The 16947-nt window shown below is 44.8% G+C and overlaps 1 protein-coding gene across 3 annotated transcripts; it reads right to left on the bottom strand.

Moving 5' to 3' along the window:
• Nucleotides 1-107: 107 nt before the first annotated feature.
• LOC6500318 lies at nucleotides 108-16836 on the bottom strand. 3 transcript variants are annotated; one of them, XM_044714299.1, is made up of 11 exons: nucleotides 16685-16836; nucleotides 15272-15373; nucleotides 6548-6811; nucleotides 3390-3496; nucleotides 2240-2349; nucleotides 2087-2165; nucleotides 1918-2015; nucleotides 1660-1851; nucleotides 1453-1595; nucleotides 1243-1388; nucleotides 108-675 (listed from the first exon to the last, which is right to left on the bottom strand). In XM_044714299.1, exons 2-11 carry the CDS (start codon nucleotides 15326-15328, stop codon nucleotides 561-563), a joined length of 1311 nt encoding a protein of 436 aa, XP_044570234.1. In that variant the 5' UTR covers nucleotides 15329-15373; nucleotides 16685-16836; the 3' UTR covers nucleotides 108-560. The 3 variants fall into 3 exon arrangements, with proteins under 3 accessions (XP_044570234.1, XP_044570235.1, XP_014766498.1); XM_044714300.1 differs by having other exon boundaries at nucleotides 6563-6811; XM_014911012.3 differs by having other exon boundaries at nucleotides 108-1388; nucleotides 16685-16835.
• Between the last annotated feature and the right edge of the window lie 111 nt (nucleotides 16837-16947).

Raw genomic sequence — 16947 nt, 5'->3', positions numbered from 1 at the left:
AGAAACTCATCGCATATAGACTCATAAACAATCTCCATTAACGCCCCACCCCCATTAGAAAACCATCAATATCACGTATCCGCCCCATTGGATGATGCGCAGTCAAATCATTTTTAGTCATTTTATTAAATAAAATTTTAAAATTTTAAATTAATTACAATTCGTACGTTTAACGCATTTGCCAAAGGATTCTTATCATTTTAGACTATAATGTAGTTGCATATTCATTTAAAATTAATTTTGTTGGCCTGCTTTTGTTTATTTTTACATGTAGTTGAAACATTTCGCTAATACACATTCTTTCGCACTTATAAACGACTAATGACTTATGTTAGGTGATTTGTTCATTAAAATTAGGCAAAGAGAACTTTAGTACTTTTAGTTTAGAGTAGTATTTTACAGCGGCATCATTTCATCTCTCTGGAGAATTTGGAAAACTGAAGGGCCAGAATTTTCGCTTAGTTATGTACATTTGAGACGCAGAGGGGTCTTAGTCTTAGGCTAATCTTACAGATAAACTATTTCTCGAGTGTCGCGATCGGGTCGGTTGGGATCTGTGTTCAAATATTACTGGGCGGTCCCCGATGGGCGCGCTGTCCGTGTAACGTGGAATGTCTAGAGCCGGGACGCGAGTGCACGATTGCATAATCGTTATCGTTATCGATCGGCATCGACCTTCGGAAGTACGTTGAATAAGTTTGAATTTAATACATTGAAATACCTTTAATTGATTAAGAAGGGAAATCTTCAAGGCAGTTAGTTAGTTCAACTCTTTTGAAATTGGCGGTTAGTCATTCGATAGTCTCTCTGTTTTTGTTTTGTTTTTTGTGGGAGGAGGGAATAGTTAGTTAGTTATTACCGGTAGACAAATGCAAATTACTATTCGGTTAATTACAGTTGCAGTATTACTAAGGCACGAAATGTTTTCATTCTAGGTTTTGATTTTCGGACTGTTTTGTTGTGAACTGGTGTGTTGTGGCTGTCCAGCCGGGCTAACGAGAGATACGAGCATACGGTACAGAGATACAGATACGTAGATACGCAGATACAGATACTTTGTTGGCATGCTTTTGTTTGATTGTTGTATTGTTGTTGTTTTGTATTGTGTTTGTGTGGCTCCACAGCTACCAGAAAAAATTAACGAGAGCAGAGCAGATGCATATTGAAGTGTGGCATAGAGGGGTGTGTGTAGAGTGTGGAGGTGTCTCTGTTTTTGTGGCTACTGCTTAATATCTATCAGACCTATTTGAGTGTATCGTGGAGCCACCGCTGGTGTATCCCTTGTGGGCATCCCTGCCGTGGAGCGAGTAACGGGATCCGTACTGGCTGCCATGCCAGCTGCGGTAAGGATCGTACTCCTCGATGATCGACGGCTCCTTTTCGATAATCTGCAAGAGTTCGAATTTGGCGGGATTTATTGAAGATGAAAGTGCTATTATTTGGATTTATTACCTCTGTGTTGGCGCAGCTGCAGCTCATGGCCGTGCACAGGAAGATGTTCATCAGCAGCATTATCAGGAAGAGCACGCCCAGGGTGATGGTCAGCCAGAGCAGCCAGCTGGGTCGGATTCCGTCTTCGCAGCTCCCCGAAACCACTGCCCGAATAAAAATAAAAGAGTCACTACCATAAATAATCCGGAAGGACAGGCGCAAACTCACATCTGGCCTCGGCGGGATCCAGCACGAAGACTGTGGTTCCGGCCACGCTGGAGCCCTCCTCGTTGGGCCCGAACTTCCTGGGTCCGTTGGTGCCCTTGCCGAAGCCAGCCAGGGCCACGTCGTTGCAGTCATCGATCTCCACACACCGTCCGTAGCACTGGATCACATCGCACTGCAGATGCACCTCGGAGCCTGAAGGGAGAGCAGAAGAAAGTTAGACTGAATCTGCCTCGGGATGGAGTGGAATGAAGTGCATACCCTCGGGGAACTTGAACATCGAGGAGAGCACCGCCTCAGCAGCTCGTCCATCGGCTGTGGGCACAAAGCGACTGATGATCTTCGTGTCGTAGGGGCATCTGGGGGGAAGATGGTAGTGTAGGGTCTTAGTACACAGTCTTTTGACCCGGTTAGAACTATTTCAACTCACCCACTGTCATCGGTGAGCTTCTGGGTCCTGTTCTTCTTGTCGAAGGCAAAGCAGTTGCCCACACGCAGGCCGTAGGTATCTGATAGTGGTAATAGCAGAGCATAGCGTTAAAATGTGGTTTCCAAACGAGGCCCCTGGGGTCAAATAACTCACCATTTGGCTTGGAAAACTCGGCGCGTATCTTGTACTCATGCCCGTAGACCGTCTCACGCACTCGGTGATCGTTCTCCAGAAACTTGAGCACCACATGGGCATTGTCATCGCTGCAGGGAAATAGTTGTTGGCAAGTTGGGGTTAAATAAATGAACGAGGGCGGCGGCTAACGGTAGACGGTAGACTGCTGCAACTGCTCCGTGTGGCAGGGGCTAATTAAAAGCCTGGCCAATTGGGTGAATCTGGGCAAAGCAATTGTAAATTCTGCAATTATGCAACTGCTACTGCAACCGAACTGCAGTTGCATCGCCAATTCCCGGTCATTGAGCTGCAGAGAATGAGTTGCATTTGCGGGCCAGATAAGCGAAGATATAAATACTATATGTGTGGCTTGAGCAGAAAGGCCCGTAGAAACATCCGAAACTATTTGTTGCTTGGCTTGCACGATTTTTATGTTTTTATGTTGGCGCTGTTAACAATTTCTTTGCCTTTTTTCCGGGCTTAACAGAGCGCAACGTTTTCGGAAAACCGTTTTTTAATCCCATCTTCATTTCTCAGCGTTGGTAAGAGGGGATGTGGTTTTGGATCGGAGAGATAGTTGCGTAAGTTGGAGTCGCGAGCAAAGTCATTGGCATTATGCAAATGAGCCGCAAGGCGAGAAGGTAAATTAAATTGTTTCTCATTCGGCTCGAAGATGATTATCGCTGGCTGTGTACCGTTAATTGAACTGCTGCCAAACTAACCACTCCGGATTTTATTGATTATTCTGCCAGTTTTGGGAATGCTTGATTGAGTGAAGTGAACTGAAGTGAATAGAAGTGAAGTGAAAGAAGCGTATTGAATTCTGGCCCAGAGCTCAATGGCCTTGAGTTCCAGTTCCGCGCACAGAGTGCCAGGAGAAATTCGAACAATGGCCAAATGCCAAATGCTTGAAGCCTAATGGGTAATGGGTAATGGCCAGTTGAGAGCAACACCTACACGGAACAATTTGCTGTATGGGTCTTCGAAGATTTGCGAGCAAGCGCTTTGATGAGCGCTTTACTGACGGAAGCTTGACCAAATCCAAGCAATCACAGCACACACGGAGCAGGACCCAGTCCTTAGTGCAGTTGTCTAGACAGCTTAGCCTAAGCATCTTGGGCCAACTTACCGCGCGAAGCCCGATTTGCCACAGGTAATCACATAAAACTTATCGTCCGCCAATTCCAGAGTCTTGTGCACACGCACGGCCAGCTGTATGGAACGCTCCTCGGTCCGCTGCGGGGGATCAAAGGTAGTGAAAGGGTGGGGTGGAGGGAGAGGGAAGAGTTCATTTAATTGCCGGTTATTAAAAGTTTATGCCCATGACGTTAATGTTGATTGGTTGGAAAAACCGAGTTAGGTCCCAATTTATGCGAAGCCAAGCAAGCTTCGACTATAAAATAGGAGCATAGGCAGCAAGGCACTCGGAAAAATGAATATGCATCAGTTAAAAAAATGAAATAAATGACTATACCTTCTATTGTTTTGCTTAAATCTATATCTGCGCCATCCATGGTTAGGACTCAGATCTGAAGCGCTTTGGCTGAGTGTAAGTGGCTGCAACTTGCACTTGTGGCATGTTAATTGTCACATGATGCAATCGCGCAACTAGGAAATGCAAAATGCCGCCAAGTGTGACGCATTTTCCAGTTGTTTATTTTCTCTTGGGTTGGCTCTGCATTTTCCCCCAGCACTTGAGTTTTTCCGGAGCCAGCCAGCTATCATGGTTTTCGGTAGTTATTTTAAATTAATTTTGAATACCTCTGCGGACTGAGCTCTGCAGCTGCTGGGTTGTGCAGCCGAATGTGACTGCAGATGGAACTCTTTTCCGAGAATCTCAGAAACCATGATAGCTTGGCTGAGGAATGGGGCAAGCCCGCAGCAGCAATAATTGCTGCAGCGATTTACTAACTGTTGCTCAGAATATTTTATAATGTTTTCCTTATGGCCGTAGGCCTGGCCTTGACCTGCTTGGATGGCAAATGCAATCGAGCAGCTTTCCCTAAAGAGATGTGCAAAAAGCGCTGCCACTTCTGTGTCACAGCTGCCTGCGAAACTGGTTTTCATTACAAAAAGTGTAAATGAATGTGTAGGTAAGCATTAGGTGTTAAACTTGTATGTTTGCTCGGATGAATATTTGTAATATTTTTAGCGACGCCTCCACAGGCTTATTGTGGTTAATTCTTGATTAGAGTTTGGTCAGGGTGGTTAGCAAAAACTTATCGCAGTGCAAATAAATACCTCGCAACCAGTGATGTCACAATCTGCCGACCAACTCATGCGTCACGCAGTTGCATGCCACAGCGGTTGAGCTCATTATCAGGCTGTTATTAGAGAAGTCGAGAAAATGGCAAAAGTTCTCTCCTAAGATTACGGCACTGAACGTGCTGAAATTGCCCGAGAGGCAATTGCATTTGCAATTAACATTTAAATGTACATAATGGGTGCTAGACAAAGAACTACCAGTGCTAGTGTAGCAATGTAATGGCAACCCACTCAAAAATAATAACAATAATGGTCGCCATAATAAGAAATAAGTTCAAGTACACCAGTCAGGCAGCAGCCATCCAGCCACCACAACAGTCTTGAACTTTATGTAAAAATAGCTGGGCGTCTTGGCCATTGTCAGCGGCAATTTCATGCTCCAGAGCGGATTCGAAGATCCAAAGATACAGATCCAGATACATCGCCCTAAGGGGGAGGCAGAGGGCGAAAGTGGCGTTCGGTATTCTGCAGTTTGCCTTTCAAGGTCAGCGAGGACCGAAGGCATTTCGCCAGCAATTAAAGCTCCACACAAATATTTGCACAGAGGAATAAAATCAGCGATTGCGTCGCCGCACAAAAACATTCTTTTGACACAAATTCCACGCACTCGCAGCAACAATAGCAACTACATGCATCGAAATAAGCCACAGCAGCGGCTTGGAATGCTGTCAAAGTCGAGCTCAGACCCGAAGCGTGGAAAGCCGTGTCTGTGTCTGGGCATGTGAAATCCGCAGTCTGAAGCAGAAACACCAGACGCCGGCGCGAGCTGCCAAGGCACTCCCAGGGAACTGCCTACATTAAATATTTAAGTACAGTAAAGGATTGAAAGCCAGAACTGGGAAGGTTGTTAACAATCGGCAAAAAAAAAAACTATAAAGCTAAATCATTAGGAAATAAGGTGGGAAAATGTCCCCTTTATAGTCCATTAAAAAGTATATATATATTTAATTTAGAAATAATAAAGCCTTGCTAAAGATATTTTTCACTGTACTTGGATCTACCTAAGCGGATATATGCGTGTTCGAGTACATATAAAAATAAAATCCAGCCGCAGTGGCGATAAGAATGATTTAATTTTATGGGGGACCTCCCCTTTTTTGTTCGCAATCCGCAGAGAAACCCAAAGGAAGGTGGGCCCCGAAGCTCGGAAAGTGAGTGCGGGCCCTAGTTTTGTTTTTGACTTTGAGAATACAGGGTGCGGTCGCTACGATTTGACATTGCAATTAATAATGTTGTATGTGCTCGTACTTATAAGCATCTGACAGTGAGCCCTTCGGATAATTTGCGTTTCCTTGCAGCTGTACCTCTACAGGATGGATCGGCTACATCTAATGGGATTTGCTTTTGTCTGGAAATGCTGGACTGAGTCCACGGTCAGACCCACACGGAATCGCTGTCAACGCCTGGGATGCACGTAGGATTAAACTTGATTTTTATTGCCATCGTTACTATATAGACCCGACTGCCGTGGCAGCCTCAGTCGCTGATTCCGAGCCAAGTGCGATACTTGTCGATAGGCGGGCTCAAATTTATGGGCATGCGTGCCCTTTTTAGCCACACAAGACCTCGAACTCCGATAATCTGGTCTCTTCTAGAGAAGGCTAAGGCTTTACGGGTCGCCGGTTTTCTAGTTGCCCACTATTGCCTCACAATTCACAATGGCTGGTTTCTTTGTTTGAAGTGCTGAATTTTGGTAGCAATTTGCAAATTATATTCGGCTGCTGACAAAATTAATTTGTCTTTGTCGCTTGAGGGAAGAGTAATCGAAAGACTTAAGACACGAACTTTTTGACTGCCGGGACTAAGAGCCTCTATAATTTGAATAATGTTTTAATCGAATCAAATGTGGTTAGTCTTGATTCTTTAATTCAAAAATTACCAAAACGCCTCCTAACATTGAGTTTTATTATGAGACCGGAATATAATAATCTCAAAACCCCACAAATTGTCGAAAAATTCCACATTAAACGTTTTGATGCTTAGTGATTAATATTGTTAAAGAAGCTCTGGGGTTATGCTTACATTGCTTCCACTCACGTTGCTGACCAGGATGCCGCAGTAGTCACTGGCACCCTGCTTGGCCCAGAGATTGAGGCTGAAAGCCACCGAGTCGCTGCCATCGCCCATGGCCATGCAGCCAGGCGTGCGGTAGTCCCGGACGTGCACCGCTCCCGTATAGCCGGAGTTCAGTTTCACCTTGATGTTCATCGTGCCCGCCTTGCAAGTGGCCGTCACATGTGGAGCGAATTCTCCGGGCGCCCCGGACGCCGGTTCCTGTGTGGTGACCTGCAATGAATACGAAAAATACGCATAGTGTTAGCCGCTTCTCCGGTTAATAACTTTGACCCGATTCCGGGACCCTGGGAACTAACACGGCCGGCCAGTTAATGCCGACTCATTGGACAAACACCAGAAAAAAACAGCAGCCACAGCAAACGAGGAAAATTCAAATTAATTTAAAATGGTTAACCGAAAGAGCCGGCAAGCCGTGGTCGCAATTAATTGCAAAAAGGCAAAGCCAGCGGACCCGGAGTTAGAAAACCTCAAAGAACTCTGGGCCAGAACAGCGAGCTGCCAAAGTTCTGCACGTTTTGGGTCAGTTCGGTTTCAGCTTACAGCTTTCAGCCGAGCACTGTCAAAGCCATTTGGCTCGGAGATAATTTATTGGCGTGCCCGACTATTGGGCTGCTGTCGCTCCGTCGTGATAATTGAATTTGTGCTCCAGCTTTTGAGCCCACAGAACTGCCTCTAGGAACTGGCAATCGCAATGAAATGGAGCCAATACACTTTGGAAAAGTTAAAAACAAACATATCACTATTCTTAGATACAATATTAATATGATGGATGACTAATTTTGTTAAAGTGCTTGCACTTTTATTTATTAAATCAAATGACTTAAGACACGAACTTGCTAGTGAAATATTACATTTATAAGTAAACTATTATTTAAAATATCAGTGCAGCTGCTGGATAAGAAGTAACAGAGTTAAGTAAGTCATGTCATGACAATCGCCCAGACGCCGCCTCTGTGGTCCGGCAGCCGAGCTCACGTTTCTCGGACCTCGGGCGGTGGACTTTTTGTTGCAAAGAGCCTGCCACGCCGGGAAAGGCGAAAGGCTGGCCTTTGATTTATATTTACTTTCGAAAGGCTGCCGCAACAGTCCGCCCTTCGGCGCGTCAAAAAAAATATATGAAATTTCGTTCAGTCATCGAAGCAATTAATTTTCTACTCCGAGTTCCGATGCTACTGTACGTCAGTCAGGTGAAATGCAGTGCAGCCAGGCGACCCAGTTCTCCGGCAGGCCGAATGCCAAAAACATGTTGGCCAGCGTCCCACTTTCTATGGCAACTAGAACAACCACTTTGCATGCCATCAGCAATTTATTGCATCTCAATAAGCCAGGCTCCGTAATCCCCTAGCGGAGCTACCACCTCCGCCAATGCGGACTCTGCCGCCCCCACCGCATGGGGTTCAATGCGCCATGAGGGTCACATGAGATGGAGCTGGATGCTCAGTCCCTGGGTCCCCGAGCCGCTGCAGCAACTCCCATGACAATTTGTCGCTGGCTGGCAAAAAAGCCAATTGTTTCGCCAGGGCTTTTGCATTTTTTCTGCTGGCTGGCTGTGCTGGCAGTCAATTAAAATAGTTTTTGCATGCCCGTTTCACTATCGTTTCGTTTTCGAGTGTGCGGCGGCTTGTTAAAATAACAAACAAACAAAAAATCGCACGTTAAGCATTGCCTTTGTATTATGCAACACGCTCTGATTGTGGTCTCAAAATGGAAATGGGAATTAGACACCAAAAATACAATTAGACACTTGCGCTGCCAGTCACGAAGCCAACAGCCAGTGAGCTGCAAAATTTTCCAGCCTGATGGATATTCCCCACAGGACACCCGGCCTAATGTCGGGTGATTTTTCAAAAATTTCTGTATGCAGATCGTATCACAGAAATAAAAATCGAAACACAGCTGGAGCCCTGACTCGGCCAGGATCATTAGCCCAGGATGAAGGTGATTTATATGGCCATAAACTAAAAGTGTTCGGCCCGCCGCGCTTAAGCATTTAAGCCGTTTTAGAGCCAACTAACCAACTGACGTGGGCAATTAGTACACAGGAAAGCCGGCCATGTTTCGCCGGGGCAATTATCCGTTTAGGAATGACAAAACTGCAGACGAGGCTAAGTGAAAAATGAAGTTTGGCTTAGAGCAAATAAATGAGGCAGCAGTGTTCGTGGGAAACTCGGTAGGAAAGATTTTATGGCTCGTCTTTCAAAAAAGGTTTTTATTGAGTTCTATTTTAGAAGAATGGGCACTCGAATTTGAATTTTATGTGCCGAAATTGCACGTTTTCGTAAACATTCTCCCAAAAGAAAGAAAAAAAATACCTATCTTAAAAGAGTGCGGTTTAAAATTTAGCTAAGAATTTTTTTAAGGAGGAGGGAAAATGGGCAGCCCATATGAACCACAGCGATGTCTACATATATCCCAGTGGAATACCTTAATGGATTTGTAAATAAAAAACGGCCAATATGGTCCACTGGGATGTCTATATCTCAGCCGATATACATCCAATCCTCGAATGGTATCTCAGCTAATATTTACTTTATTTACTTAAGTGGGAGTGAAGTGGGATATTTTTAGAGTTGGCCAGCTCCCACATCGAGATGGAGTTCTGAAACATGATCACCTTTTTTTTGTGGCCAATTAAATGTGATTGTGATTTATGAGTGCGGCTAATTCCACTCAATTTACCTGGCTAGCTGGCTGGTTAGCGGGGTGTGTTTCCTTTATGCCCGTTTGGGCCAATTTAATATTTCGTAAGAGCCACAGCTGTTTTGTTTTTAAAGCAATCGATACAATCGCCGGAGTGCCTAGTGCAGCTGGGCGCATAGTTGGCCAACATAGATTGGCAAAAACATTGAAAACATGTGCAACAAGTTTGGATTAGAAGCGAAAACAAAACTCGTGCATAACAAAAGCCGATGGGCGGTGGGAGATGGGAGTTGGGAGAGGGGCCGCTCTTAACATATTTCGTGTGCATTTGAATTTCCGCTATGTGGCGCTCGGCAATAAAGCTCAGCTCGAGGTAAATTATAACATAAAGCCGGGCCAAGCCTCGGACTCTGGCTCTGGCTCTGACTCCGACTCCGACTTGGCCGGGGCAAGAGCTGCAACTTGGACTGTGGCTGATTGCAAATTGTCACGGTATTTTCACTGGCAGCGCATAAATTGCCGTTTAACTCGCATTACAGTGCACTTGTCAAAATTTTTCAAATAATTTTAGTCAATTTATAAGCCAGAGATATTAAAAGATTAAAGGGATATGTGATGCAGTCAATACATCTAATGGAAGGAGGTATTTTCTACTTTTTTCAAAGCTTTTTGAGTCCCATTTTTTTGCAAGTGTAGCATCTCCAACTGGACGAAAAAGTATTTATGTGCCGAGCTGGCTTTTCGGGCAGAGCTTCGCAGTCGTTGCCCAGGCCGGACCTGACCAAAAGCTTAATGAAGCTGACATCGCCGAAAACCCGTTCCGATTGCAAGCTTTGGCCGGGCTGATTATATAATGCAAACGGCGTCGCCGACTGACAGCTGAAAGGGTTTTCCAACGGTTTTATCATCCCGAGGAGATCCCCGGTCCAGGGCCCAGAGATAAACACCCAAAGTCGCAGGAAGAAAGAAAAGCAGTCGGCAATTAATGTCGTCGCAGCTTCAATTAAATTTCAATTGTCGGAGCGCTTTCCATTGATGTTCTGACGCGCTAATTCCAAGGCTTGTCTTTGGGGAAGAGCCCGGTCCCTATTCCACCGAGTGCCGAGTTACCTATTACCTGTTAGCTGGGCTGCCTTCTTAGGCCCCACCTTTTGACTCGACTCTGTCTGCACGTTCCACCACTCGGTGGGTCAATTGTGTGGCTCATAATGAAACGCTGTCGTACCACTAATATAATAATAAGCACTTGTCCGACCCCGCGACCTCTTTCCCTCTGTCCCGTAAATACTACGTCTGGCTTTGTTGTCGGCCGTTGAAAAGCAATCAATAGAAGCGCTTTGTAACTTCTTCAAAATATTGCTGAACAACATTCCAAACGGTCTTCTCCACGGGTTATTTATGTTTGCTGAGGAATTCTGTTCTCCAGTAGCTGCATGTTTTAATGGTTTTTTGACCAGCTGGGAAATTATGTTAAGTACTATCTGCTTACAATTGCTGGTCGTGTTTTGAAAGTTTTCTCTAATTGAATTAGACATCTGTGGCAGCCAAAAATGGGCAGGTTCCGATGGGCATTATGCATACAGACCAGATTAGGTAGAGAAGGCTAATTCCTTGCTGGAAAAGTCTGAAGGGAAATGGAAATCGATCTTGCCTTCGATAAGTAGAGAAATTTAATTGCATCTGTGTGTTCTAACCACTACTCTTCTTCACAGAAAAGATTTTAAGAATTGGGTAAATTCGGGTGCATTAACACGGATTTGAAGCCGAAGCTTTCGTTTCACATTTAGCCCTTAGTCATCATTTAGTTGATTCAAACAATTGGCCGTCGTGATTTAAAAGTTGTCACACTTTCTTTGACCATTTGCCTTAATTGCTATCAAAAAAAGAACCACGCTGCACGAAAAAGCCATTCCACAGACGAGTTGTGTTCCCAGCAGCCCTCAGTATGTCTGCAATTTTCATAAATGTGCACATTCCATGCGCATCATCTCGGACAGAATCTGAAAGCAGGCCCCATACTGAGTTGAAAATTACCCGAAAGCCATGAGCCTCAATGACAGTCGTCGGTGCAGCGATACTGCGATACTTGGGGAACAGAAACAGTTTTTCCCATTAGTTTCGAATAAAACCTACTTTTACCGCCGTGGCCCGAAGCTGGAGCAGAAAAACAAAGGTAAAAACAATTGCTAAATTGTTTTTGTTTACTGACTGACAGGGGCTAGAGAGTTGGGGGCAGAGAAGCAAATAGAAATAAAAGTAGAAACAGAAACAGAGAAGCAGGGCAGGCTGCAGGTGAACAATGCAAGTTAATCAAATAATGAAATGTGCTAACCGAGTCAGAAAAGTCTGACAAAGAAAGAACTTTCTCCGCCTGGGCTGGGGGATGGCGACCAGAGGATGACCCAATATGCCAAACACTTTTGCATACATTTTCATGAATTTCACGCTACGGAGCACAAAGCAAAAAATAAAATAATTCGCACTGAGCGATCGGAGCGGCGTTAAATTGCGCAGGCAGTGCCAGCCGGATTGGTTTGATCTCACAGCTTAATAGACATAATAGTGATTCCATCAATCTACAGAGAAAACACGATAAATTGGGACAGAACTTTACATAACACGGGAACAATTTTTATCCATTTCAAACGCGTCGTAGCCATAGCCATAGAATGGAGTCATATCTGCCCATGCCAGAGATCCCCATGTGCGAATGTTTCGGTGTTGACATAAACATGCCATTTTGTTGGCGCTCCCCGGGAGTTATGCCCAGGTAGTCCATGTAGTTGGGAATTCTAACTGCGCACTCTCGATCTAATGGCCCAGTCGCGCAACCCGACATCTCAGCCAGCATCTAAGCCGTCGAGAATGGAAACGGCTTCCTGTCCAGGGGCCAGACTTCTGCCATCAGACGCGATACTACTAACCCAGTGCGGAGCTTGAGTTGCGTGCAGTGACCAAACTGGTTGCTCTTCTAATTGCCCCGGTCTTCGGTTCAAGTCTCTCAGCCCGCTTATGGACAGCCCGATCGAGTGCACTTCATTGCACCCGGCATCTGTGGTCAATATGCAGCCAGTCAGTGGTCATATTTTCTGTTAATTAGAGCATAATGGCCCGGGCCCGGCATTCTGCGGTTATCAGTGGCAGACTAAGAATAAATCGTAGCTCGTTTTGATAAAACGCCAAACTGTATCTTCGGCAAACCGTTAGCACTCAGAAACAAAAACCACATAGGTATTCTCAAACAAGAACCTAAGAATTTCAATAAAGTGCCAAGACAATCAACGAGTTTGTTGTCTAAGTCTTTTGTTTCTTCCCGAATTGCCGTTGCCGCTGCCTTGGCTGGCTCATCGGAAGTTCTAAGAATCATGCGCCCGACTTATCGTTAGTCAGAGAGTGAGCTGTGAATCATATTTTCGAGTACACTCATACTCATACGCAGCATATCAAATATTGTTCTTTTTATTGCCACCGCAGCAGTAATTCTGAAGACCGGAGGGCCGGTGGGGTCTAAAACCACTTCAATTGGCTTTTGGCAGGCCTGGGAAGCACGTGCTTGGCAGTCGAGAATGGTTTTGCGGTTTAGTTCTGATACCCTCGGATGGGGGCACCATAAGTGGGTAGCTCAAGTTGCTCTGCTCTAGGCAAGAGCGGTTCTAAAACAATTTCAATCACAATCAAGTGTTTTCTGATTTTTCTGTCAGAAAGAGTTCGGTCATCAATCATTTGCAAATGGTCGAGAAGACTTTAAAAACAGAATGCTGACTTGGATATTTTATACCTTGAATAAATAAATGGTAAAATAAATTATAAAAATCAATACCCTAACAAGAAGTGAGGTTTTATTCTCACAGAAATTTAAAAGGGTCTGAGAGCAATTAAACTTTGTATGGCTTTAATAATAACGATTAAGATTGTTTGATTTTTTTGTGCGAGACAATATCGAATTTATGAGGTACTGTATCATATTTCCCCAGTATGCTTGGCCTGTACACATAAAAGTAGCAGCTCTTAACGGAGAAGTTTGTTTAATCCCCAGGAAAACAGAAACCACAAGCCAACACAAGCTACCTGTGGTCGCATTCAACGCGTCATTTCTGGCCAAAAACACCAGATTCTTGCTGGTTGTTTTGGTTTTATTCAGCTTTTTCGAGTCGCTGGCTGCTGGTGGGTTGTTGTTGGCTTATATGGCGGCTGGCAGGCCAGAGCCATGACGACAGACTGGCTCATTGTATGCGCATATATATACTCTGCTGGATCGCCATATATTCATATATTAATTTGGAATTGGATGGCTTCGAGAATTAGCATATTTCGTTCGCTTTCAGCTTATGTCTGTGCCGGTGTGTGCGTTGACATTGAAACTGATTTTAATGGCCCGTAACAACAAAAACAACCGCGGCAGTGACAACAAGTACACCGAAACACGCTAATATGCAAGTCAATATTTAGGCGTCAATTAAAATGAGTTATTTGTCGGCCAAGTTTGGGCATCTCGATGTCAGTGTGACAGACATAGTGTGTGCGGGAACTACTAATCCTTAGCCAGAGTCTTCTGGGCTTTGTGTGTTAACAACCTTTTGGGCCGAATAAGGCTTTAGTTCGGCCATTGTTTAATGAGTGTGAAAAGCGGGTAAGAGATGAAGAGCCGACGAGTACCGTAAGATTCGAGCCAAGTTTCAATTTTAACACACACTTAACACGCACACTTTCGCACACATGTACCTCTGTCTGGCATCCTCCTACCTGTCCCAGCCACCCCTCCTCCCACCACTCATATCATTATGGGTAAAGTTATATCATTATCACTGCCATCCTCATCATCGCCATCACCAACACTCTGACAAATAACCGAGAGACTGCGTTTTGTTTGCCGTTGCTTTTACGATTTGCTTCAAGGTTTTGTGAGTTTTGCATTTAACCAAGAGCCAACTAACCTGGCCGGGTGTCGGATGCCGCCGTACTCGAGGTCCCCGGGGCCTGTGGGCCGCCAGTCTCTGTTTGCCAAGCCCAGAGAGCGAATTCGACGCCCACGCCCTCGCCCCTGCCGGGCACTTTATGATGTCATTCCCCGACGGCCGCTGACTTCGACGGATAATAGTTCAACATACCCGTTATCAATTTTGAGTTTTGGTATTTCGGCTTTCAGAGGAGTGGGCGGCAGTCGCAAGGGCGGCCCGACTCAGATGTCTTTAGAAGTCTGAGAAGTCCAGAAACTTTAACATCCGAGCTGGGAAACAATGCTCGGATTCAAGGTGTACTCTCAACTAAATTTAAGTAAACGAGTAAGCTTTTAAAAGGCAATTGATGGATTTTTAAGGAATCTGTGCAAGTAGTAGTAGTCGTATTCATTCTACAATACTTTCTTTAATATTATTTCTAGTGCAAGCGACCAAGAAAACTCCAGAAAACCCCGATCGGTTCAATCCACTCTTGAACCAATTTCAATTGATGCCAAGCCCTGCTGCCAAGTCGCTCTCACCGCGATGGATTTGTGCCATTTAATAGGAAGCCCGAATCGAAGCAAGCCAAATCAAAAGTCAAAAACCAAAACCGAAAACCTAAAACCTAAAACCAAAAGCATTCCTGAGGCGCGGACGAACAATGGCATCGTAGAACTAGAAGGGCCAAGTGGGGGGCACTCGGCTGGGTAAAAGTTAAGATATCGGTCAGTAGTACATCTGGGGTAGAACGGCGGAGGGAGGGGACTTAAGCCTGCCCGCTGAGTTATAGTTATAGTTACAGTTGTAGTTGTAGTTGTAGTTTTTGTTGTTGGAGTTGTAGGCATGGCCATGGCCATTGCTATTGATAAACTGGCCCAACTGCACGGCCCAATGCTGGCGAGTTCATTAATTTGTCTGGCCTGGAAAACTGCCGCGGAAAATTCTCAGAGTCGCCGTGAAAATGGTATAGGCCGAGTTGGAAATTGGAAAAGCGGAAAGAGTGGAAGGGCTGATGGCCCCGTTTTCAGAACATTATTGTATGCAAATGAAAAGTGAAATGTCCAAGAGGGCCTAATTATCTTTCACTTACCTGTCCGACCAGCACGAGGAGTGGCAGGAGCCATAGGACTGGGGTTTCCTTCGCCATTATTCTTGTGCGCCTGTGTCCGGGTGGAGTATTCCTTTTGGCCAACTGAAATTACCCACTTTGTTTATCGGCCAATTGAGCAATTGTGCAATTGTCTCTGACTCTGATTATAGCCCACTTCATGCAGCTCACGCAGTTGTCAAGTCACAACTGGCAGCTGGCTCATTGGCCTTTATTTGTTGCCTTTAAATTACTCATCCTAGTGTTTGTTCTCCGGTGACTCAAAAACTAGGCCCAGCTGGATTCATTATCTTCTGAGTTTCATCTACTCAGCTGCATTTTTAAGATTCCGGATTGTGCGAGGGCATAACTTTCTAGGAAACTTTAAGTACCCGGACGTGAGGCCAGTGCATCGGTTTTCTAATTTTCGGATCTTCTAATATGCTCTCATTATCTGATAAAGCTCGGATCCCCACGTCTGGCTTTCGTTTTCAAGTCGACCCCGACCTTATTGAAACTCCAGATGAAATACTCCGAAAAGGGTTTCGCAAATCAAAAACAATGACTCGGAATGGCTCGGAATGAAACGAGTTTGCTTGAAAAATATATATTTTTGTATTGGCCGGACAAAGCTAAAAAACTGTCTTACGTCATTAGCTGAAAATGCCATGAAAAAAGCTAAAACGCCAAGCAAATAATTGCACGGAAAGGCGACACTTTTGTGAATAATTTATGGCCTATGCTTAGAGATCGATGCTTGGAATGGGCAATTAATGCGTCTAATTTCTACTGGCCAGAAGTTTTTTTGGTAGCAGCCAGGCGGAAATGGCCCTCACACCTACACAGACACCTATCGGACCCGAGAGCGCAATTACATTAGCACTTAGATAAGTGCTTAGCTCATAGCCGAGATATTTCGAGTGCAACCCAGTAGCCATACCGGGTTAAAGCTCTAACCCAAAATAGTTAGTCATTTTTGCTAGTTAATAAGAAAACTAAGCAGTACAAAAAGAGATTTTTGCTCCATCTAAGAGAACAGAAAAAGAGCTAAGAGCCAAAAGGAGTGGGAAGATTAATCTTCTGAGCCAGCCAGACTGAGCGCAAAAACGGGCTTAAATATTGAATGCGAATTCGCGCAAAATCCTGGCACTAGCTTATAAGTTTCAGAACCATTTGATATTTGCATGAAGTGGACCATAATCAGTAGCTATATTAGTAGAGTTTATTAATAATTCAACAGATTGTGTTCACTTTTGAGAGTTGGCAACAGTTTTCAGCTCTTTTTCGATCACACGTCGCTCTGCAACACGTGAAAACGAGTTTTATGCAACAGCTCGTTGTTTACTTATTGTTGGCCGAGGCTTCTGTTTATCGTTTCTGGTTGTTTATTAATTAGTTAATCGTGTACTCAGCTACCTGCACAAAACACAAAAACCAACACGGCCTGAAGCTTTCAGAACGCGCAACACACAGAGTTCGGACTTGGATATTGTATCTTGTATCTCGACTATCCGCTGACACGTTGACGGCTCGAGAGGTGGTTGGAAACTGAAACTGAATCTCGCAGAGACGGAAATCGCTCTAAGCCAAGCTTTGCTGTTTTGTTTTCTTTCTTTCCCCATCGCTCTCGCGCTCTGGCTCTTTTGTGGCCCCCTTTTTGGCCACATCTTCGTTTGTTT

Source organism: Drosophila ananassae, chromosome 2L (genome assembly GCF_017639315.1).
Source record: "Drosophila ananassae strain 14024-0371.13 chromosome 2L, ASM1763931v2, whole genome shotgun sequence".
NCBI lineage: Eukaryota > Metazoa > Arthropoda > Insecta > Diptera > Drosophilidae > Drosophila > Drosophila ananassae.
The sequence above is the reverse complement of the archived record's forward strand: the minus strand, read 5'-3'. Positions and strand labels throughout refer to the sequence as shown.

What these genes read in the sequence shown, in the direction of transcription:
- LOC6500318 (XM_044714299.1), bottom strand. Translation starts at nt 15,328, where the DNA reads ATGGCGAAGGAAACCCCAGTCCTATGGCTCCTGCCACTCCTCGTGCTG. An exon ending in GGCAAATCGGGCTTCGCGCG is followed by an intron (nt 2,350 to 3,389) that starts GTAAGTTGGCCC and finishes ATTTCCCTGCAG; the next exon opens with CGATGACAATGCCCATGTGG. An exon ending in TCCACGATACACTCAAATAG is followed by an intron (nt 676 to 1,242) that starts GTCTGATAGATA and finishes GTACTTCCGAAG; the next exon opens with GTCGATGCCGATCGATAACG.